This window comes from Sturnira hondurensis, unplaced genomic scaffold, assembly GCF_014824575.4.
Source record: "Sturnira hondurensis isolate 20B ecotype Veracruz unplaced genomic scaffold, ASM1482457v3 Scaffold0021143, whole genome shotgun sequence".
In the NCBI taxonomy this organism is placed as follows: Eukaryota; Metazoa; Chordata; class Mammalia; order Chiroptera; family Phyllostomidae; genus Sturnira; species Sturnira hondurensis.
The window spans coordinates 19818716-19843036 of NW_028093774.1; the positions used below are offsets into that span (position 1 = coordinate 19818716).

A 24321-nucleotide genomic window follows, 5' to 3' on the forward strand; every position below is an offset into this window, starting at 1 on the left:
TACACTCACAGCCCCGCACTGTGCGTCTATTCTTTTATATTCCAGCACTAAAAGTCTATCACTATTGTGACAGTGGGATTTATAATAAGAAATGTGCATTTGGTCTTCCTCCTCTTTCTGGCTCATAGCTCCCCAAACCCTTGGAAGTTCCTAAGTGTTGAGTGATAGGCGTGTCTTGCTATGCTAATGAGGTGGCTTTTAGAAACACCTAAAAATGGGGGCTGGTTGCCAGGAGAACCACGTGATTAGAGGGTTGGAACTTTCAGGCGAATCAATCACCAACTGGCCAATGATTAATCAATTGCGCTTACGTTATTAAAGCCTCCATAAAAACCTAAGTGCTCGAGCACTCTGGGTTGATGAGCACATTACAGTGCGGGGAACGTGGTGCAGCGTGGCAGCTCCGCACCCCTTGCCCCATGAGTCTCTTCCGTCTGGCTCTTTCTGAGTTACATCCTTTCATGATAAACGAGTCATCTAGTAAGTAACGTTTCTCTGAGTTCTGTGAGCTATTCTAGCAAATTAACTGAACCCAAGAAGTGGGTTTGGGGAACCTTTGGTATGCAGCCAGTAGGTCAGAACTACAGGTAGCAACCTGGACGTGCACTGGCATTCTGCGCTGGAGGGGTCATTGGAACTTCCAGTCCGCAGCTCCTCACCTATAGCCAGTTGGTCAGAAGCACAGGTTAGAAGTCTGGGTTTGTGGCTGGCATCTGCAGTGTGTGTGAGAGTGTGTGCATGCGTGCGTACCACCTATGCACACAAACACAGAGTTTAACAGGACTGATTTTAACCTGTGGAATCTGATGCTATCTCTGTGGAGACAGAGTTGGCACTAAGTGGATTTTTGGGCTCCCTGCTGCTATCCGAGAATTGCTTGTTGATGTGAAGGAAAACCCTCCCCCTTCCTCTGCTCACGTTGGAATTGGGTCTAGGAACACTTAAAATTTTATTTTTCAGAAATGCATAATTTAGGGAATCCTATATTTAAGGATGGAAATGACATGGATTTGATTGTATTTCTTGAAACTATGAATAATGAGGGGCTGAAAGGCTGACAGAAAATGGTTAACCTACAATATGGTATCGTCTATGCCCACATCAAGAACCTATGCTGGGTGACTGTAAGTCCCGATCAGTTTGCCCCATTTTAATGAATCATAGTTTAAAAGGTATTGGTTTTTCTTTTCTTGCTGGCCTTATTTTCCTATTTTTCTGACATTCGTGTCTGAGCATCTTTCATCCTATTTCTGACATTGCCAGATGTTCAGATCAGATTAATTGGTATTTGGTTTTACCATCTTGCTGAGCTCCTGAGGGCTTTCCTCCTACCTAATCCCTAACAGCTTTTGACAAACACCACTGTCCTGGGTGCTGACACAGACAGGCCGTTACCTCCGATTTCCACTAAGGCCACCCTGAGGGAGAAGATCCTAAAACCTGGGTAAGGAAAGTGAACCCCAGCTGTTTAAAGACAAGCGCTTTTGTTAAGGCTGGTGTTTCTTACACAGTTTTCTTTCTTCAGAGGGGTCCCGAGGTACACCAGTTCTGACCCTGCCCTTCCAAATTCTTCTCTAGTCTATGAGTTTTGACCAGGTCCTTGGCAAACTTTAACCTCCTCAGGTTTCTTTCGCCATGTTTCCTGGAGAGTGTAATTCTGGCTCTGAAAAGAGGGTCATTTGCAAGGAAGAGACAGTTCATGTATGTATAATAGCTGTTCACAGGCTGTCACAGTCCTCAGTTCAGCTGATTGCCTGGAAGAAATACCACAAATAGTTGGGAAAGGAGGATCTGAAGTGGGTACTAAATTATGAAGTGTGGTGAACATTAGAGAGGAAAATCAAGAAGAACTGCTGGCACTATAGAAAAGGTTAAAAAAATCGCAGTCATTCTTTTACGGAATTGACAAATGAGATTTAGCTAAAGGAACTGTAAGTAATGGATTTGAGAACTCGAACAAAGAATCACTGGGCCAAAAAGGGATGATGAAAATAGCTGTAGAGCATAAGAATTAAAAAACAAATGTGCACATAAAAAAAAAAGCTTTGATGGAAGAGACAGAAAACAAACTATTTTGGGTGATTCTTCAGTGGGGACAGTGGTTTTGTTTTACAGATGGGAAACCAAAACCTTTAGAGGGAAAGTGACCTGAATATTATCATAAAGAAACAGGACTTCACTGTTCTGATTCTCAACTCCCTTTGCACCAAAATCCAAACGACATTCCATCTTTTATGTTCCATTGTTCTCTCAAATCAGCCCTCTAGGATGTGGAAACTTTGATGCTCTTGGAAATTGCTTCTATATTTGTCCAATGCCAACTTCTGCGCTAGGAGAATTTTTAAGTTCAATCCCAAAACACAAGGCTCGGCATGGTCACAAGCTCATTACAACTGCTCATTAGTTGTGTCTCTTGGGCCCCTATGGCATTCCTGAGTGTGACTCAGCATCACCAGCCACAACTGGGGGTTCCTGATTAATCTGCACTGAGCCAGAATAAAGGCTGCACTAAGTCCAAACAAATGAAGTAACAGAGCCTGTATGAAGAAAGTAAAAAAATTACATGAAATTGCCTGAAATGTCACCTAAGTATATTAACCATAACACCTAATACTTATTTTACCTGTATTATGTACCAGGTGCTGTATATGTGCTTAGAATTCACTAACGTATTTATTTCTCTCAATAACCCTGTGAGGCAGGTACTATTATTACCCCTATTTTAAAATAGGAAACTAAGCCACATAGAAGTTAATAAGTAACTTGCTATGCTAGCCAGAAACATGATTTCCTTTAGAATAATAAGAATATTATTGGACTGGTACTGAGATCTGGACTACAGAAGCCTTGAAAGGGCTCTCTAGATTACAAATAACTTCATCCATCCAAATCAGGTATGGAGTTCTGTCCACAGTAGTGACACATCAATGACAGCTTCTTCCTGTGGCGCATTGTCCAAGCGTCACCATGGTAACAGCAGGTGTTAATGACGGCGGACACTGGGGGTACTGATCTTTATGTGTACTATCTGCACAACTTCTCTGTAAATCTAAAATCACTCTAAAGTGGAAGTTTATTTTAAAAAATTATGTGGACACTTCACAGAGAACTTTCCGTAGAAATCAGTACAGATAGAAACAATGCTTTTCTGTTTCCTGAAAGTTGGAAGAACAGGGAAGGCAGTGGGGCCCTCACCACCCCGTGCATTTCACATGTTGGGGAGAATGTTAAGGTCTCCATTAGTGCTAACTTATTTAGCTTCAGAGACTTGTGCTCAAGTTTTGAAGGCAAATTGGAAACTATTTCCTGGAACAACGCCTCACAGCATGCCTTTTGATTCTTGGATTATATTTCTTAAATTCTGAAGCAATCTGCTTTTTTCCCCCCTTCTGTGCATTTTTGGTGCTGAGCTGTTTCCGGTTTTCCCACACTCCTGCTTGTCAGAGGGAAGAAACCACAAAAATGCAGCAGAGCAAAGTTTGTGCATAGAGCCGCAATTCCACCTCAGCAGGCTGAAGCGTCCTCCTGCCAGCAGGGAGTTCAGCGCAGTGAGCGGCATCTTCCATGTGCAGCCCTGCTGCCTGCTGACCCAGCCCACCTCTCCCCCAGGGGACCAGCCAGCCACACAGGCCATCGTGGGCCGCCTCGGGATACAGGCCATAATCAGAGTCCACGAATGGGAAGCACACGGACAACCTCAACATTCGAGGCCGACTCCCTGATTTTCCCACCTAACTGTGGGCCTCCCACCCGTGAGGGAGAGTGGTTTGGAATGCTCGTGCTGGCGCTTGTTGCACTACTTCACATGTCCTAACTTGGCGGATACTTGCCAACTGTTCTGTGAAGGTGTTCTTTTCACCCCCACTTTATGCACGAAAAAACTGAGGCCCAGAGATTAAGTAACTTATAACTTGCGGAAGGTCTCAAGTCAGTCAAGTGTGGGTGGGGATGCGAGTGCAGGCAGGCTGGCTCCAGAGGCTGCACCCTTAAGGATTCGGCTCCACTCCCTCGAAGGGAAGGGGCCATATAGCCTCCTTCCTGTTGTGCTGCTGGCTTTGAACCACAGACTGCAGCCTTCCTACTGCCCTCCCCTACTGACCCAGAGAGCTCTGCAAAGTCATCGCAATGCCAGTTATTCCCAGAACAGTGCTTGGCACTTAGTAGGCACCAAATAAATATTTGTCGGATAAATGAATAATGGCAACGACATAATTAAAACAGCTACAGGGGAGTGCTTTCAATCCAAAATCAAAATTTGATTCACTGTGTGGAGGAGGGAAAAACAGTAACTGTTTTTACAATATCCTAGGATTCCCTTTTACAACTGAATTTGGTTTGGTGAAGGACAAATGAATGAGGAGCTGTAATGAGAACAAGAGAAATGCACAAATCTCCTCCGGGCGTTTGAACATCAGGAAATGCCGGCCTCTTCCAGGCATCTGCGTTTTAAACAGAGAAGGGCTGTTAGATCCAACGCCCTCTACCGGTCCACTCCTGCTTCACTAGCTAAAAAATGGCAGGAGGAGAGCCAAGAAAATGTCCTACAAAAATTTGATTCAGGAGTGGAAACGTGTTTGTTGTTTGTGTTTAGTTTTTGAGGTAAAATAGGTAAACCACAAAGGAACTGAAAGGAACCAACATTTTGCCGCCGTGAAGCTGTTTTGGGGGGTTATTGATTTTAAGTTGTTAATTAATTAAGAAACAAGATTCAAAGGAAGCCTTTGACCCCCTCCCGGCTTCCTGTCCAAGAGATTCAGACAAAAAATCTGCTCTGGGAAGGGAGCCTCAGCTCAATCGCCCTAAGAATCTCCACCTTAGCAGGAAGGCTCTAAGCCTGTTAGCTAGACAACTCCCCTTCCCCCATGACCCACTGTTTCTGAGGCAGGAATTTTCCTGCCAGGTACATTCTTCTTTTCCTCAACTGTCTGTAAATCACCTATTCTCACTTCTGAAACTGAAGCTGCCCCGCCCTTCTCCTTTGTTTCTTGCTGTCTTTGGAATTCTCCATGTGCTTGTACTAAAACTTCCATTTTCTCCTGTCAATCTGTCCCTCTGATTCGATTAGCCGGGCCAGAAGAACTCAGAGTAGGGCAAAACGTACCACTATTTTTGTTAGACCCCACAGGATCAAAAACACTGCCGCACAGATTCTGCACACTAAGGTCAATGAAGTTGACCTTCCCAATGATATCCCACTCCTGTGTCATCCTATTCAAGTGCCTGAAAGTGAACAAAGGAAGGGAGCAGGGTATTGGACTTAACATGAAATTCTGTAGATCTGACTCTGCAGTGACGAAGAGGAGAGTACCTCCAGAAGGAATTTTTCATTCCCTTTCTTTAGCATTGTTCGGCAGTGTTACCTGGTGCATTGTCTGATTGTACCTCCTGCCAGAGGCTGGAAGAGTTGGTTAGCAATGACCCTGAACTCCACTTGTGAGGGCAGCTCTCATCACAATCCCTGGGAACCTTTAAGAGCAGTGCCTGTCCCTCCCACAGGGTAAGCAAGAGCCCAGGAGATTCTAATTTGCAGCCAGAGCTGAGACCGGAGTTAGTCTTTATTACCCATCAGGTGCTCTTGTTTTCAACAATTCAGTACCAAGTGTCTTGAAAATTCCGTAAGTAAAGAGCACTATTAGCACGGAATTGATATAACTCAGGAGGTTATTGAAAACTTACTTGGAAGCCCTCTGGGATGTTGCCTTTCTTAGGACTTGTTTGTGATTGGATGGGGGTTTGGGGACCAGGGAGGAGGAACTTGGAGGTGGCACCACTTTTTGTAGCAGAGTGGTTGGCTTCTGGCCACTAACCGTGGCACTTGAAATTCTGCAAGCTGCACCATTATTCATTGTCCATAAACTGGAGTTAGGTAGTGTCTGGCTGCCAAAGATTGCCTTGAAGAAAAAGAAAAGGAAAAAGAAAAGAAGAAAGATCAGCAGTGATGGCCTTGACAATCCATTTGCTATGCGCAAATGAGTGGTTTGTAATTCTTTAGTGGGACAAAAGGAAAAGGAAAACTGTTAAAGTAATTTTTTTAGGAAAGAAAAAAAACTTTCTAATTATGCCAGTGCAGGTCTAGATCCAGAGAAGGAAAACCTCTTCAAGCACAGCTGGGATGGTCCTGTTGAACGTACTCTTGGCAAGGCATCAGGGCATCTGGGTACTGTGCACCCATCCGTAAGTGTGAATTAGAAAAGCACTTGGTCTCTCCAGCTTACTCTCCCCTTCACTGTTAAATTCAACAAATGTTTAACCAAAGTCTCCCACTGGGTGTGACATCTGAGCCACTGACAGAATCCTGTGTTCCTCCAGGAGGCCCACCTTCTGAGGACAGGCTGGCTGAGGCACTGACCCAGAGAGTGGAGAGAGGAGACGGGACAGAAACCAAGGGCCAGGCCTTGCATGGCCTTGAGGGCTATTTGTAGAATTCTGGCCCAGTAACACCTTGTTGACCTAAAGATGATCACAAGATGGACCTCTGAAAACACGTTCAAGGCAAAATCGCTACATGGATACGAGATCAACACAAGGGTCTTGTTAGATCAGATGGTAAGCCTCACAAATAAAGAGAAACCTAAAAATCACAGTCTAAATGCTATGAACACCAACATGTATCTGTAGTTAGAATGTAAATGTATACTTTCTCAAGCAGATCTTTTAAAAATTCTTAAAACTTATTTACCTCATTAGAAATAGGTTTCTTTGTTTTTGTTTTTGCTTTGTATCTTAAATTTCGCTACTGGTCCTTCAATACTATTAACACCGCTTTCTTTTATTTAAAATTTATTTTATTGATTATCCTATGATTGTTGTCCCAATTTTTCCCCCTTTGTCCTCATCCATCCGGCACTCCCCACTCCCTCCGGCAATCCCCCGCCTTAGTTCAGATCCATGGGTAATACATGTAAGTTTTTTGGCTGGTCCATTTCCTACACTGTTCTGAACATCCCCATCTATTCTGATCCTACCAATTTGTACTTCTTAAACCCTCCATCTTTCCCCCCATGCTCCCCACTCCCCCTACCGATAAACCTCCAAATGATCTCCGCATCAGAGATCATTATGATTCTGTTTGTTATAGTTGTTTGCTTTGTTTTTTAGATTCATTGTTGATTGTTGTGAATTCACGGCCATTTTAATGTTCATCATTTTGATCTTCTTCTTTTTCTTAAATAAGTCCCTTTAACATTTCAAATAATAATGGTTTGGTGATGATGAACCTTTAGCTTTACCTTGCCTGGGAAGCACTTTACCGGCCCACTCTAAATGAGAGCTTTGCTGGTAGAGCAATCTTGGCTGTAGGTCCCTGCTTTTCATGACTTTGAGTATTTCTGGCTAATCCCTTCTAGCCTAGTTTCTTTTGAGAAATCAGCTGATAGTTTTAAGGGAACTCCCTGTAGGCAACTCTCTTCTTTTCTCTTGCTGCTTTTAAGATTTTATCTTTATCTTTAAATTTTGCCATTTTAAAAAAGGCTTTATTCATTTTTTTTAGAGAGGGGGAAGGGAGGGAGAAAGAGAGGGAGAGAAACATCAGTGTGTGATTGCCTCTCACGTGCCCCTCCCCGCCCCCTGGGGACCTACCCCGAAACCCAGGTAGTACGTGCCCTGACTGGGAATCAAACCGGAAACCCTTTGGTTCACAGGCCAGCACTCAATCCACTGAGCCACACCAGCCAGGGCAACCTTTGGCATATTAATTCTGATGTGCCTTGATGTGGTCCTCTCTGGGTCTATCTTGTTGGGGACTCTGTGCTTCCTGGACTGGTATGGTTATTTCCTTCACCAAATTAGGAAGTTTTCTTTCATTATTTTTTCAATCAAGTTTTCAATTTCTTGCTCTTCCTCGTCTACTTTTGGCATGCCTATGATTCGAATGTTGGTATGTTTGAAGTTGTCCCAGAGGCTCCCTAGCCTATACTTGTTTTTTTTTTCAACTTTTTCTTCTTAATGTTTTGATTGCATATTTTTTCTTCCTTATGTCCCAAATCATTGATTTGATTATTGGCTTCATTCACTCCACTGTTGATTCCCTGTAAATTTTTTTTCATTTCACTTAGCGTAACCTTCATTTCTGCCTGGGCCTATTTTATGCAGTTGAAAGACCCAATGAGTTCCTTCAGTATCCTAATAACCTGTGATTTGAACTCTGCATCTGATAGATTGCTTATCTCCCTTTTGTTTCTGGAGTTTTGTCATATTCTTTCAATTGGTCCATATTTCTTTGTTTCCTCATTTTGGCAGCCTCCATGTATTTATTTCTATGTATTAGGTAGAGCTGCTTTGACTCCATCTTACTAGTGTGGCCTATTGTAGACAAGCACATCCGTAAGCTGGATGGGACAGAGCCTTAGGTAACCAGCAGGGCAGGGCAACCTATAAGAGCCAGGTTGATGGAGTCTCCCATACGGTGCTGCCGCTCTGTGGCTCTGTGTGGGGGACAGTGCCTGAAACACATTTACGCCACGAAAGGACAGTGCTGCTGCCTGCTGTCCCCCATCACTCGCCCTGATGCCAGACACTTTGATTTCTCCCCACATCGCCAGTGCCCTTCCAGCTGTCACTCTGTTGATGAAGCCCAGAGGGAGCCTGCGTTAAGTCCTAAGTCTGTTGCCGGCCATTTAAGAGGCGACTCCTGAGAATCCTGCAGTTTCTTCCATCACTCCAACCCCCACTGGTTTTATAGCCAGAAATTATGGGGACTTATCTTCCTGATACTGGAACCCTGAGCTGAGTGGTCTGTTGTGGGGCGGTGATCCCTCGCTCCCAAGGTATCCTCCTGATTTTTATCCACCACACAGGGGTGTGTGACCACCCTTCCTGCATCTCCATGCCTCTGCACCTCTCTGCATCTCCACCCCTCCTACCGTCTGGATGAATGTGACTTCTTTACTTCCTTGGTTGTTCCATACAATTCAATTTTCTGATGATTCTGGGGGATATCTGTGTTTTAGTTCAGTCATAGTTTTGCTGTGGTTGTGTAAGGAGGTGAACCATATTTTTATCTACACCTCCATCTTGACTGGAAGTCTTAACACTGCTTTCAATATGCATGCATTATAAAAGCTTTAAATGTGAAATAATATTGAGAATAATACAATGAACAAAATACATAGGGCTTTTTATTAAAAGATTTCTGGCAACTGATTCCATCTGTAGATAATACCTACACAGAGACATAAGAAAAATTCATTTTCTGCCCTGGCTGGAATGGCTCACTGGATTGAGTGCCAGCCTGTGAACCAAAGGGTCACTGGTTCAATTCCCAGTCAGGGCACATGCCTGGTTGTGGGCCATGTCCTCTGTGGGGGGTGCACAGGAGGCAACCAACCACACATTGGTGTTTCTCTCCCTCTCTTCCTCCCTCCCTTCTCCTCTGTCTAAAAGTAAATAAATAAAAAGTCTTTTAAAAAGCTGTTAAAAAAAAAGAAAAATGCCATTTTCTCATGTCATGGCCAAAAGGAATAAGATGTTCTTAGGAAACATTTGCCTTCTAGATAGTCTTCACTAGTATTACTTTTGTCCTGTATGAATTTTACTTTTTAAGATAAAAAAGATGAACTGAGTAGCTTTAGTAAAATGTTAACCACCCTTCTACACCCATGCCTGGGAATGTCCTTTATTCCAAGGTCCAGGGCTAGGGAGGTGTGAGGGAGATAATGGTGTCTTGCATTCACACATGTGTTTCAGAGGCCTGACAAAGAACAAAGGATTTTATAGGTAGAAGGCTGCAGCATTTTCTAAAGAACCAATCTAAGATGTTGCATCGTCTCTGCAAACCACCCAAGGGGAAACTGAAGCGCTATTCACTCTCCTACACCTCTGACCCAAAGAAGGGAAACCTGCAGCAAGCCTCCGAGGACAAGTGACCAGAGGGTGCGACAACAGACTGGGCATGTGGCATTGGCTCTAAAACAAACCCAGTCCCCTTGACTACTGTTTCCATGTCCAAGGGCCCGAACATCAGAGGGAGAGGCTCAATGGAAGGGGAGGAAGGAGGCAGGCATGGGCCACCCTAGGCTTCTGTTTTCACCACTACATCCCAATAATGGAGCTCAGATGTGAACAGTGCTTGAGAGATGCTCCATTTGGGATGGGGAAGAGACCAGAAATCAGGACGAGGCCAGGAGAGTTCTACTTTGGCCATTCGTAAATAATGTCGCTGGGTGAGCAGCAGAGAATGAAAAGCCAGGGTTAGTAAAGAGCTCCTGGAAATAAAAACACTCTTTATTGAGTTAGAGTTTTCATGTTGTGAGGGAAATGTAATCAGTGATAATATCTACTCAATATACATTGTTGTAGTGACAACCATATTTTAAAATTCATTGAGTTTTTCTTTTTTTCAAAGCCTTGCTGGGACATCTAAACACAAAGACTAAATGAGAAGAACAAGAGGAGAATAACGAGTATAGTAAACTTCTTTGTATGAAAAAAGGAATAAACACAGATGTACATATGTAACACCATGCACACAAACCATGCACAATGTGAACACCTGCACAGAACAATTCTGAAAGATACAAAAACCTGGGAACTTCCATGGAGAAGAATTGGTTGGCTAGTGGTCAATGTGGGAGGAAAATTAACTTTTTTACTATATGTATTTACACCTTTTAGAATTTTGGCCCATCTATATATAGTTAAAAAAATAAATATAAAAGAGTCAAGAGTAAGTCAAGTTTTAATAATATTTGAGCAGGTAACAAATTAACTCTGCGCACAAGTCAAAGTACCCAAACAAAGCCCCAAGTCTCAGCCAGCTGGGTAGAGGGCTGGCCATCACCAGGGTTGAAGAAAGAATCGACTGTTTGGCATTTATGGCTGCAAGACCAGATCAGGTCATCTGTGAAAGGCAGAGCATTGCGTGAGGGGAAGAGAGCACAGCTTTGCAGGCAAATGCTGCGTAGGCTCAAATGGAGGCTCTGTTCCTTATAGACGGGGTGACCTTTTCAAGTTCCTTAACCTCCTCTCCAAGCTTTACCTTCCTCATAAGCAACTGTAACTACTTGGCTGGGCTGTTGGGGAGATCACAAAAGAAAGATCTAGCGCAGTCATTCAGTAGATTTCTTGAAATAAAGTATCAGGTACAGACAGCAGACACTCAACAAACGTTCTGTTCCTTCTCAAACCTCCCCCTTCGGCCTACTGAGGGACCGAAGGACAGGATGACATGCGGATCTGCCTCTGTCTGCAATGATTTGTGAATGGTAACTGATTATGTCTTTTTCAACATATTTGTCTAGTCTTATGATGATGCTCACTAGCTGTGAAAGCAAACTCTGAACATGAAAACCTATGTTTAGGTTCCCGAGATCATATTTGATCAATTCTCTCTCACATAAATAATCTTTTCCTCTTCTGAATGCTTATAAAAATTTATTGGTATGCATCTTACATTTAGTACACTCTACCTTGTATTACAGCCATTTATGTACGTGTTTTTTTCTCCATCTGGACAACACACATTGGAAAAGGCTGGATTAATATATGATTAATTTTTGTTTCATTGACAGTGCCCAGAATGACTGATGCATAGAAGGTCCTTAAGAAACATTTACTCCATAAATTTTTAAAAAAGCCCTCACATTATAACAACTATTCATTTTTTTCACAACAATAAATTCCTATGCAAGAGGACAGGCAAGTCTGTATTTACACAGAAATGTAATCCTGTAACAGACCATCCTTTGGACTTCGAATAGCACCGAGTGCATTATTTGTATTCCAGCTGCACTCAGCCACAAAAAGTAAGCAAGCCCTCCTGCAGGTCCCAAACAAAAATAGATTCACCTTCCTAGATGCAGGCTGTGGCAGGACCTTAGACACTGATGCCCTAGAGCACAGGTGGCAAACACAAGGTCCAAGGGCCGAACCCAGCCCTCTGCCTTGTTTTATCCGGCCCGGCACCTGGTTTCTACCTGGTGGCAGCGCCAAGCTCTCATTTAACAGTTAAGGAGTAGTTACCTTTACACAGTTCTAAAATTGCATTCGGCCTTTGAAGACAACTGCAAGGCTGATGTGGCCACTAGTGAAAATGAGGTAATATCTCATTGTGGTTTCAATTTGCATCTCTCTGATGGCTACTGATATTGAGCATCTTTTCATATGTCTGTGGGCCACCTGTATGTCCTCCTTGGAGAAGTACCTGTTCAGGTCCTGTGCCCATTTTCTAATTGTATTGTTTGTCTTCCTGGTGTTGAGTCATTTGAGTTCTTCATATATTTTGGAGATCGAACCCTTGTTTCATGTATCATTGGCTAATATTTTTGCCCATAAGGGTTCCCTTCTTATTTTGACACCCCTGTCCTTTAGTAATAAGATCAGTCTTTATCTCAAAAAAACAACATACAATAAGTTAGGCAAACTTATTGCTTAGGACACTGCCTCTTGCCTGTGTATCACTGCCCTCTTTCTTTTTAATAACACTACCCTGATTTTGTCTGGGTAATGTGTGTCCAGCTAAAAAATTCTCTTTCCCTGGGAATAACAGTTCTGAAGTATAAACAGTCTCCAGGCACAGTTTGGGGAAAGCTCTTCAAGGCAGGTGGACTAGGTCAGCGTCAGGGGCAAGTTACTAGCTAAGGACTGCAAAGGGTAAAGACAGAAGGAACACGTGTTCCTGATAAGCACTATGGGACTCGGGTGAGCCTATGTGCAGATCTGCATATTTGTAGATTTGTAGATTATGTAGATTTGTAGATTTTTGTAGATTTGTAGATTTCTGATTATGTGGGGAAAACAATGCATCTCTAACTTGTTTAAACCAGTGGGGTGGGGGCAGAGGGTTCTGTTACATTGCAGCTGAATGAAATCCTAAAGAGCTGAGAAATGATTCTCAATCTACTAAAGCAGGGGTGTCACGCTCATTTTCACCAGGGGGCCACATCAGCCTTGTGGCTGCCTTCAAAGGGCAGAATGTAATTTTAGGACTATAAATGTAATGACCCCTTAACTAGGGACAAGGAGCTGGGCGCTGCAGTGGGGTAGAAACAAGGCGCCAGGCTGGATAAAACGAGGTGGAAGGCCGGATGCGGCCCTCGGACCTGTGTTTGCCACCTGGGTTCTAGAGAGTCAAGCTTACTTGATTAGGCCTCAATACAGCACAAATGTACTGCACCTCAAATAAGCAGACACTCTTTCTAAATAAAAAGCTTCCAGGTTCTGACTTATCTGGTGAACATGCTTTAATATACTGAATGAATAATTAAATGACTACAACTCTACACCATACCACATTCTAAAAAGTCAGTAATGTAGACGAGCCCCCGAAGTGTTTTACCAAAGCCAACGTTAAATGAGATGTGATTAAATCAATCAAGAATCTGGTAAGCTAAATCTGATAAGAAACCTAGAAAAATACTCAGGCAACCATTAAAAGCAAACATATTGCCCTGGCTAGTGTGGCTCAGTGGATTGAGTGTCTGTCCGGGGACCAAAGGGTCGCCCAGTTTGATTCCCAGTCAGGGCACATGCTGGGTCCCCAGTTGGGGGTGTGTGAAAGGCAACCACACATTGATATTTCTCTTCCTCCCTTGCCCTCTCTCTGGAAATTAAAAAAAAAAGAGAGAGAGAGAGAGAATGTAATTAATTTTTTTAAAAAGCAAACATATAAATGGACGTACTGAGACTAGTGGCAGAAACCAGAACCCCAGGCCCCCCCAGCCTGCATTAGCCCAAATCCTAAAACTAGGGGCAAGATACCAGCAAGATAGGACATGTGAACTGTTTTGCCCTGACAGTCTTTCATAAATGGACAGAAAAATTCCAGAAGTTCTCTCTCTAAAATCTCTAAGAGATGTGAGGTCTGGATATACAGCGTTAGCACTCTGTACTTGTGGCTTCGCAAGCCAGGGATGGGGGCTGCACTGCCGCCAATGTCCTGGGAATGCGAGAGCTGAGTGATCACTGGCCTCGACTCAAGACCTGGGCAACATACACAAGACTTGTGCTTCTTTACTGGGTGTGGGAAACGGCCACGCTTCAGCAAGGAGACTCAGAGAAAACCACAGTTTGAGGGCTGGCTGAGCCCCAGGCAAAAGACTGGAAAGGCCCTCCTTGTCCCACAACAGAAGGGTACTCGTGGGTGGGAAGAGGGACTTCTGATAGACGGAATGCAGACGGCGACTTGGAAGGCTACGGGGAAGCAAGATCTGGGCTCTCGCACTCGAAAGATAATACTGTTGAGAGATTAAATTCTGGGAGGTTTGTTTTTTTCTTTTTTTAAAATTCCTTCCAGAAAAACACTCCTTTTAGTCTTTACTTAGGCTTCTTGGTGATGGAATAGAGCTGGGTGGTTCTTTGTAGTAAAACAGCCCTCTAAATTAACTTTTTGAAAACTAAGGGGGATAAGGTAGGCAAATGTTCATCTCTACTTGAATGGGTTAACTTCACTTTGTGCCCCTTTTACTCTGACTTCAGAAGAGCAGACATTTCTAGGCATTCTTCTCCCCACATGAGATTTTATCTGACTTGGATAAAGTTCCCATTACACAAAATACAAAGCCACTTCCAGCGTGGTTCTCTCTGGCAGCTCAAGTCCTGGGACGGCGTATCTTCCTGAGCACGTAAGACACGAATCACTCACCTCACTGAAACCAGGCCGAGCTGTTCAAAGGGCACAGTACGCCTTCCGTGCAGCCATATGATACTGTTAAAGGCTCAGGGCTGAGCGGAGGGTGAGGGTGGCTGTTTCTACTTTGGCAAAAGCAAGCTTCCAGAAGGCCTTTCTCTCACATTGTGTGGAGTTCTTGGCTGTCTTCCACGTACAATGTTTATCAGCTGGGACAAGACTGGAGGCAAAGCGAGAGGAACAGAGCACAGCCTCTGGTACTGCTGCACGGCACTGGGCTGTGCTGCATCCCCGACAGGGATGGGGCGGAACTCTGAAAATGCTGCTGCTCCTTCAGAGAAAGAACAATGACACAAATACTGGAGACAGGACTTGAGTTGCCAAAGACACCGGAAGTCCTCTGGCATATCATTCCACTTTTAAAATCAATTAAGAAACTCCTTCTTTTAGCAACTACGAGAGAAGGCTCTATATTAATTCAAATGGTCTACTGTCCAGGATGTGAAGACAGGTACTCACCTGGACAGAACAATTTAAGAGAAACTATAATTAACCACTAAAAGAAACCACTGTGCTTCAGACTGTCCCTCAATCAGCTGTAATTGCTAATATTTGAGCAGCAATGTAGATAATGGGAAACAGATATTCAAATACACTCATGGACTTCTGGTCAAGATGGCAGCGTAGGCAGACATGGCTTGCCTGTTTGCACAATCACATCAAAATTACGACTACAATACAGAACAATATCACTCAGAACCAGCAGAAATTGAGTTGAATGGAAATCTGACAACTACAGAATTAAAGAAACCACACCCATCCAGACTGATAGGAGAGGTGCATATTTGGAATGCAATGGTCCCTCACCCACCTGTGGTAAATAAAAATTCGGGAGGGATATCTCGGAAGTGAGGAGTCCCAGACCCACACCAGGCCCCCTGGCCAAGGGTTCTAGTGCCAGGAACATAAGTGCCCCAAATTTTTGGATGCAAAAACCAGCAGGGATTGGGTCAGTGGACGAAACTACTACCAGTCCCAAGCAGCTCCTCTTAAAAGAACCCACACATGAACTTACTCAGATGCATACCCTCTGAGCTCCAGCACCGGGGCAGCAGCTTAAATGCACCAGGGGTACACAGGGAGAAACCAAGGTGTTTGGCATCAAGGCGAGCTGAGGTCGTTGGCCCTTTTCTAGACCCTCCCTCCACAGAGCCATCAAGCCGGTGACATATCTGAGACTCCATCAACCCGGCTAACACTGTTTGACCATCTTGGCAATCTGCAGAGACTCTGCCCCACCAAATTTACGGGCCCACCCAAGCTGCTTTTCCATATGAATGGCTGGTCTTGGCTCAAGCTCCACTACTTAAATCCTCTCAAACAAGCAAAACTGGCCTCCGTGAGCCCCAGGCTTGGCACTAGCAGCAGCCAGCCTAGATTCACAGCTCAGCTTCACCTAGATATCCCCAAGCCTGGCACAAGTAGCACCCTTCTCAGACTGCTTTATAGCTTAGACAGGGTGGCCACAGGCAGAACACAGGTAGGGGCTGAGCTTGGCCTGCACCACCTGGGAAACCCCAGGGCCAACGCACCCAGTGGAGAGCTACAGACCACATCAGAGCACAGCCACCCTTCCCCTGCACAGTTGATTACGAAGGGCAGAGGTTGCTGGTAAGTGGTCACAGCCAATCCTTGCAGCTGACTGGCCTGGGTAAACCCCTCCCATTGACCTTCCAACAGCAACCATGGCTCAACAACAAGAGGGTATATACTCAGCCCACACAAAGGACACACCTTGAGGACCCCGCCTGGGTGATGGGGAGGGGGCTGTGCCACTGGACCCTACAGAACACCTACTACATTATGCTACACTACCAATACACAGAGTCAGAGCAGCTCTACCTACTACAGAGAAACAAACACAGGGAGGCTGCCAAAATGAGGAACCAAAGAAATGTGGCCCAAATGAAAGAGCAGATCAAAGCTCCAGGAAGAAAAACTAAATAAAGCCGATATAAGCAATCTATCAGATGCAGAGTTCAAAACACTGGCTATAAGGATGCTCAAAGAATTTAATGAGGAACTCAGAAGCATAAAAAGATCCAATCAGAAGTTAAAGATAAACTAATTTAAAAACAATTTATAGGAAATAACAGCAGAATGGATAAAGCCAAGAATCAAATCAATGATTTGGAACATAAGGAAGCAAAAAACAACCAATCAGAACAACAAGAAGAATAACAAAAACAAAAACAAAAAAACCAAAGATAGTATAAGCAGCCTCTGGGACAACTTTAAGAGGTCCAACACTCACGTCATAGGGATGTTAAGAAGGAGAAGAGAAAGAGCAAAAAATTGGTAATCTATTTGAAAAAAATAATGAAAGAAAACTTCCCTAATTTCGTGAAGGAAATAGACACACAAGTTCCAGGAAGCACAGAGAGTCCCAAACAAGATGGACCCAAAGAGGACCACTTCAAGATACACACTATAATTAAAATGCCAAAGGTTAAAGATAAAGAGAAAATCTTAAAAGCAGCAAGAGAAAAGAAATCCATTACCTACAGTGAGTCTCCATAAGACTATCAGCAGATTTCTCAAAAGAAACTTTGTAGGCTAGAAGGGACTGGCAAGGAATACTCAAAGTCATGAAAAGCAGGGACCTACAGCCAAGACTGCTCTACTCAGCAAACGTATCATTTAGAATGGAAGGGCAGGTAAAGAGCTTCCTAGTCAAGAAATAAGTAACGGAGTCCATCATCACCAAACCATTATCATTTGGAATGTTAAAGAGACTTATTTAACAAATAGAAGATCAAAACTATGAACAATAAAATGGCAAAAAATACAAATCTATCAACAACTGAATCTAAAAAATGAACTAAGCAAACAAGAACAACAGAGACAGAATCATGGATACAGAGAGCATTTTGTTGGGTGCCACGTGGGAAGGGCATATGGAAGAATGGGTAAGAGGTGAGAGGACTGAGAAGTACAAATAAGTAGTTATAGAATAGCCATGGGGATGTAAAGTACAGCACAGGAAATGGAGCAGCCAAAGAACTTATACCCATGACCTGGATCTGAACAATGGTGTGGGGATTGCACGAGGTTGTGGAGGGGTGCTTGGTGGAGGAGGGGGCAAAGGGGAAAAATCAGGACAACTGTAATAGCATAATCCATAAAATATAATTAAAAATGTTTATACTCATAAGCCTCAGACTCGCTCATCTAATGCAACCAACGAACCAACAGTGGTAGTCTCTGAGTTTTATCAATAGTGCTGAGACGCTTCCCCCGAGTATATGCCAAATCCGTCAGTTTTTTTCCCTCACGCTTTGTGAGTTTATTATTAAGCTCAGAAAAGCCTTTTTAAATGCAAATAAAAATGCGAAGTAATTTTTTAACCTATTGGGTTCACTCGTTCACCTTCTCAACAAACACTTGTCAAGTGTCGGTAAGTGGCGGCACTGCACTGAGAGCTGGGCACCCGAGAAGAACAGAAACGAAGCCCCGCCCCTGCAGCATCTGCACTCTCTTGGGCCGGGTAAGCTGCAGACGAGGCGAAGTGAGTAAGAGTAAGTAAACCACAGTAATACCAGAGCAGCAACTTTCAGCTGGTGTGCAGTGGCAGGCACACTGGCGTGCTGCCAAGAAAATTTTTTTTAATCCTCACTCAAGGACATGCTTGTAGACTTTAGAGAGAAAGAAAGGAAGGGGAGAAAGGAAGAGGAGAAAGGAGGAGAAAGGAAGGGGAGAGAGAGAAGGAGAGAAACATCGATGTGGGAGAGAAATTGTGACTGGCCACCACTCATACACATCCTGACCCAAACCCGAAACTCAGGCATATGCCCATGACCTTCCTGGTTACGGGACGATGCTCCAACCAACTGAGCTGCACCTGACAGGGCTATAAGAGCTTTTAAAACAGGCAATCCCTGACGATTTAGTCAAGGGCACTGACCTCTTTTCCCTTAGACTATCAAATAAAAAAATGACAACAGCCACCACAACCACAGCTGTCCAGTGTGAATGAATCCAAATTATACCTATTTTTGTCAGATCAGCAAAAAGATAAAAGTAATATATTTTGTGGTGCGCGCAGAATTGTAGTAACTAGTTTACATGTGCCACGAGATGAAAATGGTTGAAAATCACTGCACCAGAAAAGTGCTGTGAAGGCAAATAAAGCTGGAACAGGGACAGGGGAAGCTGAGGGTGCGACAGGTGGTGTTTTCAATAGTGTCATCAGGGAAGGTCCCCCTCGTGAGTCCTGCTGTTTTGTTACTTAAGAACAGTGTTGTGATAAAAACCATGTATCGCTATCTTTTCACCCATGCTGGATCACTTCCATAAAGTAATTCCTGGAGGTATAATGGTTGGATCAGAAGGCAGAGGCTGCTTCTGGTTTAAAATCCGTTTTTATATCTGTTCTCAAATTCCCTCCTGGTAAAGGCTGAACCAGTCACACTCCCAACGGTATGTTTGAGAAGATAATTTCCTTATCGTTCCCTGGTTATTGTGAGGAAATAACATGTGTCCCATGAAAAGATGGCTCATAATTTGATACTGATGCTGGTTGGTTTTTTTTTATGTTTTTAAGACATATATGCCTTTGGACAAACATGCTAACAATCGACACAGATATTCTTTTAATCATTTTATCATAATGTTTATTCTTTCTACTCTTCTCACATCTCTCTCTAGAAATGGTGAACAAATTAAATTGCACATACTCATTTTAATTTTCACTTCTGGCACAGGACAGTAGTTAACTAAGACTCCCAAGTTAAATGATAATGCCATGTACACTTACATTACGAGTAATACAAATAGAAGAGATAATTGCACATGTTCACTACAGTTTTGTTCACAATAGCTACAATGCAGAATCTAAATGCCCACCAACAGATGAGTGGATAAAGAAAATACATGTACCTACAATAACAGACTGTTATTCAGCCTTAAAAAAATACTGTCACATGCAACAAAATGGATGAAACTTCAGGACATGATGCTAAATAAAATAAGCCAATCACAAAACGACACATATTGCATGATTCCACTTACACAGGTGGGGGTGCCCAATTTTATTTATAAAAATTGTCTATTCTGACATGAGTAAACTTCCAAGTACTCTCCATTTGATGCAATACACCTATCGAGACATCTTTTCCGCTGCTCAAAACAGTTTTTGAACTCGCCAATTTGGATGCCTCATGTTTCACCTCTTCCACATAGGCAAAACATTTACTTTTGAGGACTTTTTTTTAATTGGGGAAACAAAAAAAAAAAACAAAACAAAAAAGTCACTGTGAGACTTGGTGAACAGGGAGGATGGGGCATGGGGGTCATGATGTTTTTTTGATCATAAATAGTCAAATACTGCTGAATACTCAGTGTGGTGTGGGCAGGTGTGCTCATAAATCACCCATCGCGAAACAGGCAAATGTGTTGAGTCTTCAAAAAGTTCACTAAAGCCCAACGCAGCCTCTCACAACGCCACCTGGTTCGCTGATACAGATGGGTTCCTAGAACACTCAGCTAAATGGGGAATGCCTGTATCACAAGGGGCCTGCCCTTCAGAAGTTAGTTCTACTTTTGTTTTTGTTTTTGGTCCCTCCTCGTACAAGGTATCTAAAGTAGTCCAACTCATAGAAACACAAAGTGGAACTGTGGTTGTCAGAGGCTGAGGGAGGGGCTGTGGGAAGTTGTTCAATGCGAAATGTTTCAGTCATGCAAGATGAGTAAGTTACACTGATCTGCTATACAATAATGTGCATGTAGTCAACAACACTGTGCTATACACTTAAAAATTAAGAGGGTGAACTTATGCTATGTGTTTTCATCATGACGAAACAAAAAGTAATACGTAACAGACAGTAAGACCAATGAACTTTTATTGAGTTTTTGCCGTAGCAAACTGGGATCCACACCCATGGAGGAGTCTGATTTCAGAAACCCACAGCGCTACTCGGCCTTCCTTATTCGTGCTATGCTGGCTCCTTTTTACATCAAGTCCATTGAAATAAAGTCTCCCTTCCAAAGCCAATCTCCAGGAGACCTAGCACCATGTCCGGTTTTCATCAGATGCATTTAGGAGACAGAGATTTCACTTCCTTTACTCCAGGAAGAAAAGGCTGATAAATTTGTAAACAAATCATTATCACTTATTTTAAAGGTTGAAGTAAGCATGTATGTATGTACTATGTATATTAAAGTAACCTCAAAGATCAGCAATGACCCTAGGTTAAGAGTTCAATTAGTAAAAAAAAAAAAAGATAATTTATAGCCTCATTTTCAATTTTCTGTTTAGGTAAACCCTTTATCTTACAGCAGTTTTAGGGAATTATTTGTATGTCAGGGCCCTAGTTCCTCTAAAACACATCTGTGTCTGACATCTTGTGATCAGTAAATGGAATGGTCAAGGCAGTCCCTAAGCCCCCTCACGACTTCAAATCTGGAGTTCAGACACACTTAATTCGTCTGTGCCTTCGAATGTATACTTCGGTGTTCTGCCCTAGAATCTCTCGTGGCTGACCTACGGTGCATCTTGCAGGGACCTTGCTGTCATATGTTCATCCCACGTTTTCTTGTGGCTTCACCTGTCTCAGATGGGCTTCTCCATGTATAAGGATGCCATCTTTCCTACTCTCACAAAGCTATTGCTGTTGAGTCCCTCATATGCCCCCAAACAGAAACAAACCGCAGGTCGCAGGGTGAGAGAGGAAACAAAACTTGTCATCAGGCAGCTATAGCAAAACCACATTTTAAGAATATCCAACAAACAAACAAGATTGATCCCAAGTAGATGATAGGTCAACATTTGCCTTTTAATATACTCACTACCGTGACAGTTCTGAATCTTGGTTCATTATGCCAAGCCTTTCTTTTGTATTTGTGTAGAGGGTGTATAGCAACAGAAGCAGCAATAACACTGGAATGCCTTATGCGCTGGGTGATGAATGCGTAAAGAAGCAAGAAGCAAATGAAGAGCCACTTCTTCCAGGGGAGAGTGGTAGAGTGAAAGGGGATTTGGAAGCCCTGGACCTGGTCTGACTATGACCTTTGCAATTAGCTAGCTCTGCAGCCTTGCACAGGTTACTTCCACTCCGTGAGCATCCGTTTCCTCATCAGTGGAATGAAGACAATACCACGGTTAGCACCCAGGAGTCACTCCCGGTATGTCCATTTCCCTGCCTTCACCTTCCTCCCTCTCAGATTCCAGGGGGACACTACCCTAGCAGCAGCTCAGAAAACAACCTGGTAGAAACCAGGGGACTTTTACTACTATCAGTAACGAATCAGCATAATGAACTGAGGTCTGTGTTGTAATAATGCATTAAGAATTAATTTATGAGGTACCAAAAAAGCAAGCATAATATTAATCACACAAAGGTGTCATCTGTGGTATTCACATTCATAGACACCTGCCACAATTCCAGGTAGTCTTCTCAGAAACACATATCATAGAAATGAAATTAAAATAGTATGAACAGTAAAAATAACAGGGATGAAAGGCCAAACAATGCCATATACAGATGATGTATTATAGATTGTACACTTGAAACCCATGTAAACATATTAAGCAATGTCTCCCCAATAAATTTAATAAAAATTTAAAAAACGCCAAAGTGATAATTGAAGATATAATTCCTGTTATTAATAACAACCCACATAAGTGCTCTGAATCTCCAAACTTCTGGAATGTATTTCCAGGATATTACTGAGCAATACTAGCACAAAGGAGGATAAAGTATGGACAGTCCTAAGAGTTTTTTAAGCCCAGGAACATGTTCTTAAGACATTTCTTTAAGAATCTGTGGTAACTGCGATAATATCTAGGCCTGAGTTTACAGATATTTAAGTAAGTCTCTTCTTCTGTGATGGTACATATATACAGTAGGAAACTAGTTAAGGTATGTGAAATAACTTTTCAAATACAGTTTTATAGGTGTCAGTAAGTACTTGTTGAATGTACTTATTATATAATAATAGATAAGACTAATTATCGAATGTTTTTTTAAATAATATATTTTATCGATTAAACCATTACAGTTGTCTCATTCCCCCCCTTCACTCTCCTTCATCCTGCATACCCCCTCCCACCCACATTCCCCCTCTTTAGTTCATGTCCATGTGTCATAAGTTCTTTAGCTTCTACATTTCCCACACTACTCTTGCCCTCCCCCTGCCTATTTTCTCCCCACCATCTATGCTACTTATTCTCTGTACCTTCTCCCCCCTTCTCCTCCTCCCACTCCCCTGTTGCTAACCCTCCATCTGATCTTCATTTCTATGGTTCCACTCCTGATCTAGCTGTCCTCTTAGTTTGCTTTTGTTTTAGATGTGGTTGTTAATAACTGTGAGTTTGCTGTCCTCTTTCACTGTTCATATTTTTTATCTTCTTTTTCTTAGATAAGTCCCTTTAACATTTCACACAATAAGGGCTTGGTGATGATAAACTCCTTGAACTTGACCTTATCTGAGAAGCACTTTATCTGCCCTTCCATTCTAAATGAAAGCTTTGCTGGATAGAGCAATCTTGGATGTAGGTCTTTGGATTTCATGACTTGGAATACTGCTTTCCAGCTCCTTCTTGCCTATAAGGTCTCTTTTGAGAAACCCGCTGACAGTCTGATGGGAACTCCTTTGAAGGTGACTGTCCCCTTATCTCTTGCTGCTTCTAGGATTCTCTCCTTCATTTTAATCTTGGCTAATGCAATTATGATGTGCTTTGGTGTGTTCCTCCTTGGGTCCACTTTCTTTGGGACTCTCTGAGCTTCCTGGATTTCCTAGAAGTCTATTTCCTTTGCCAGATTGGGGAAGTTTGCCTTTATTATTTGTTCAAATAAGTTTTCCACTAGTGACTGTTTCTCTTCCCCTTCTGATACCCCTATAATTTGGATGTTGGAACATTTAAAGATGTCCTGGAGGTTCCTAAGCCTCTCCTCATTTTTTTGAATTCTTGTTTCTTCATTCTTTTCTGTTTGTTTCTTTCTTCCTTCTGGTCCACTACATTGATCTGAGTCCCAGTTTTCTTTCCATCACTATTGGTTCCCTGTGCATTTTGCTTCATTTCACTTAGTGTAGCCTTCATTTTTTCATCTACTTTGCGATCAAATTCAGCCAGTTTTGTGAGCATCCTGATCACCAGTATTTTGAACTGTGTATCTGATAGACTGGCTATTTCTTGGTTGCTTAGAAGTATTGGCTCTGGGGCTTTGATTTGTTCTTCCATTTGAGCCATAATTTTTCAGTCAGGTTGTGCCTGTTACATTGAGGGGCGGAGCCCTAGGTGTTCACCAGGGCAGGGCAACCCAGTTGCTGGGTTGTGACATTGTATGTGGGGGCGGGGTCATAGAGGGAACAATGGGACTTGCTCCACTCTCTCTTGGATTTCGGTCTCTTCTGCCACTTCCCACAAGCAAATTGTGCCTTTCCGGTGCTGGTTCCTGGGTGAGTGGGCTTGTTTATGTTTTAGAACCCTATGGGTCTCTCCAATAAACTCTTCTGTGAGGCTGCAAGTCTCTCACGGCACCTGGAGAGACCTAAAAACACCTAAAAAACATCGGTGTTTTTAGGCTTTATTTCCTGTCGCTGGGGCCCTGGGTAGTGCAGTCTGTCTTGCTGCCCATTTTTGCCTGGTTTATCTATGCACGAATGTGTGACTGTGTTCAGCCAGCAGCCTTGCGTGCCTCACTGGGTCTGCTCATTTCCTCCCCGCACCCAGGGTCTGCTAGCCCTGCGCCACCTGC

The 24321-nt window shown here is 43.1% G+C and overlaps 1 protein-coding gene across 7 annotated transcripts in view; it reads right to left on the reverse strand.

Annotated features, from left to right (window-relative positions):
• The window catches only part of TTLL5 (tubulin tyrosine ligase like 5), a 255466-nt gene that overhangs the window by 61816 nt on the left and 169329 nt on the right, over positions 1-24321 (reverse strand). For 3 of the 7 annotated variants that reach the window (XM_037031345.1, XM_037031344.1, XM_037031346.1), the window contains exon 31: positions 5677-5891. The exons of 3 other annotated variants lie outside the window; for them this stretch is intronic. In XM_037031345.1, coding sequence (XP_036887240.1) covers positions 5677-5891 — 215 coding nt within the window. Of the gene's footprint in view, positions 1-5672; positions 5892-24321 lie in introns of those variants that run through there. One more of the 7 variants, XM_037031350.1, reaches the window with a different exon arrangement.